A 2,500-nucleotide genomic window follows, 5' to 3' on the forward strand; every position below is an offset into this window, starting at 1 on the left:
ACCACCCCTGCCCCCTCCCGCTCCCATTCTACTGCTGCTGCCGATGGAGGCCGAGGGTGGTGAAGGACTGTGGGTGCCCCGGGCCCACCCAGTCTACCCCACAGAGCCCCGGGGGGAGCGGGGGAGGGGTGGCGAGGCAGGGTGAGGGCGGAGAGCAGGTCCAGCAGGGCGCACAGCCAGCAGGCGCCGGTGGTCACAGAGGTCTTCATCTCCTCCACCAGCACCACCACCAGCACCAGCACAACCACCACCACCACCACCACCACCACGAGCACCACGAGTAGCAGCCGAGGATGGGTGTGCGCTTAGCCCCCTTCTCATACCCACCTGCACCCCTGCCGCCACTGACGCCGGCCTGAGGATTAGGGACAGGATCAGGATCAGGAGGTGGTGGAGGTCGTTTACTTCCTCACAACTTGCTGGCTAGCTGGCAGCTAGCTTGGCTGCTACGGTACCCCACACCACCCTCTCTCCTCCCTCTCTCTCTCTCCGTCTTCCCCCCACTTTGTTGTTGACCTGACCTTGACCCCCTACCCCACCACCACCACCACACCCACCACTCCACTCCCAGCACCGCCGTCCCGACGAGAGGTGGAGTAGTGACTCAGTGCCAGAGTGGTGACCCCGGCATGGGCCCCTGGTATGACCCTGATGATCCCTCCCTCCCCACCCCCACTGACGATCCTCAAGGACAGACCCACATGTCCCCCTGTCACCCTGACACCAGCCGGGTCCGTCCCTGTTCCTTCCCCTCGTCGTCACTCAGTCGTCACACGGAGCACGACGGAGAGCGCGAACACACCCGCAAACACACTGACGGCGCAGAGCTTGGCCTGAACCTTCCTCCCCTCCCCTCTCCTACCTCGCTCCTCCTCCTGCTTTTCCCACTCACCCCCAGAGCCAGAAGGAAGAAGAAGAAGAAGAAGAGGCAGAAGAAGACACAACCGCACAGACTTAAAAGGAGAGAACGTATGATGATGGCCGAGGCTTGGAGGAATAGTGTGGTAGGCGTACGGATCAACCGGACAGACACGAAGACAAAAAAAAAAAAAAAAAAAAAAAAAAAAAAAGCAATGGAGTCTGACACGATCAGAAAGCAATGGCAACAACAACAACAACACTAGGCCCGCGGACAGCCAGGCCAACGATGATGGCGAGTAGTAGTAGTAGTAGTAGTAGTGTAGTAGTAGTAGTAATAGCAAGGAGCCGACGGTGGTAGTGGTAGTAGTAGTAGTGGTATCAGGCGGCGATGGCGATGGAGGAAAAGGAAGTAAACAGCGTCGGTAGTAGTAGCCAGGGCAGGAGCAGAAGAAGAAGAAGAAGAAGACGACGACGACGACTGAAGGAGAAGCAGAAGGCACGGCAGCAGCCAGGGGCAGAAGGGGGAAGAGAGAGGTGTAGGCAGCTAGCTCCAGGCAGGCCTGACTGTGCCAGTCACTTTCTCTTCTGCCGGACCCACCGTTTTCCGCAGTCTGGCTCTCTCCTCGCCATGTTGGTTCCGGATCCCCAGACTGACGACGGTCTTACGTGCTCACCTCTCTCGTTGCTGCCCCGCGTCTCTGTCTCTCCCTCTCCGTCGCTCGCGCGCGCTGTCTGTCTGTCTGTCTCTCTCGCTCTTTCTCTCTCGCTCGCTATCTTCTCGCTCTTTCTCTCTCTCTCTCTCTCCTCCCTCCCCCTCTTTCTCTACTACTACTCTCCGCCGTGGTTGTGTGTGTGTGTGTGTGTGTGTGTGTGTGTGTGTGCGCGCACAAGCACTGAGGGGGATGGTTCACAAGACTTGACACCCCACTCTCTCACTCCTTCACCCACTCACACATTGTTGATGCTGCTGCTGTTGCTGCTGTTGTGCTGCTAGCTATGCTGCTGTGCTGCTAGCTGAGCTGTGCCGTGCTGTGCTGTGCTGTGCTGTGTCGGGCTGCTGCATCCATCGTGCGCTGTGTGTTGCACTTGCAGCAGCAGCGCCTTCAGCCCTCGCCGCCCTTGCCTGTCAATATCCTATGCTCCGCCGGCCGACCGCAACCTCCGCTGCCGCCACCGACGTCGTCGTCAGTAGTCGCTGCTGCTGCTGCTGCTGCTGCTGATGCTGCTACTGCTGCAAAAATGCAAATAGACGTCGCTCACAGATGCTTCAGTCTGCTGCTGGATCGATCCATTGTTCGTACACAGGGATGGGGGTGAGAGGGGTGGCGGTGAGGGTGGGGCGGATAGCTTCAAAGGCCGGCCTGCCCGCCACTCACCAACTGACAGACTCGGCCCCTTCACGCGCGGCCATGAAGGAAGATCAGGGTGGGCGGGGATGTGGTATGGGTGGGCGGGAGGTAGTGGTGGTTGGGGTGGTTGAGAGGGTTTGGGGGGAGAGGTGAGGGAGGGGGGGGGGAAGAAGTGTCATAGATGGAAGGTGGAGGGCGTTGGATGGTGGTGGTGGTGAGTGAGGGGTCAAGGGGGATGGAGGGGGGTCAGGGGTGGAGGGGGGAGGTACACTGAGTGTGGCTGAAAGTTG

At 59.6% G+C, this 2,500-nt stretch overlaps 1 protein-coding gene across 1 annotated transcript in view; it reads right to left on the reverse strand.

Annotated features, from left to right (window-relative positions):
• The window catches only part of LOC143292608 (metabotropic glycine receptor-like), a 113,189-nt gene extending 112,555 nt beyond the window's left edge, over positions 1–634 (reverse strand). Inside the window, exon 1 of the mRNA XM_076603063.1 lies at positions 1–634. This exon is cut by the window's left edge and continues 1,095 nt beyond it. Within this exon, the coding sequence (XP_076459178.1) occupies positions 1–209 (209 nt within the window). The 5' untranslated portion in view covers positions 210–634.
• Between the last annotated feature and the right edge of the window lie 1,866 nt (positions 635–2,500).

Source organism: Babylonia areolata, chromosome 18 (assembly GCF_041734735.1).
Source record: "Babylonia areolata isolate BAREFJ2019XMU chromosome 18, ASM4173473v1, whole genome shotgun sequence".
NCBI classification, from domain to species: domain Eukaryota; kingdom Metazoa; phylum Mollusca; class Gastropoda; order Neogastropoda; family Buccinidae; genus Babylonia; species Babylonia areolata.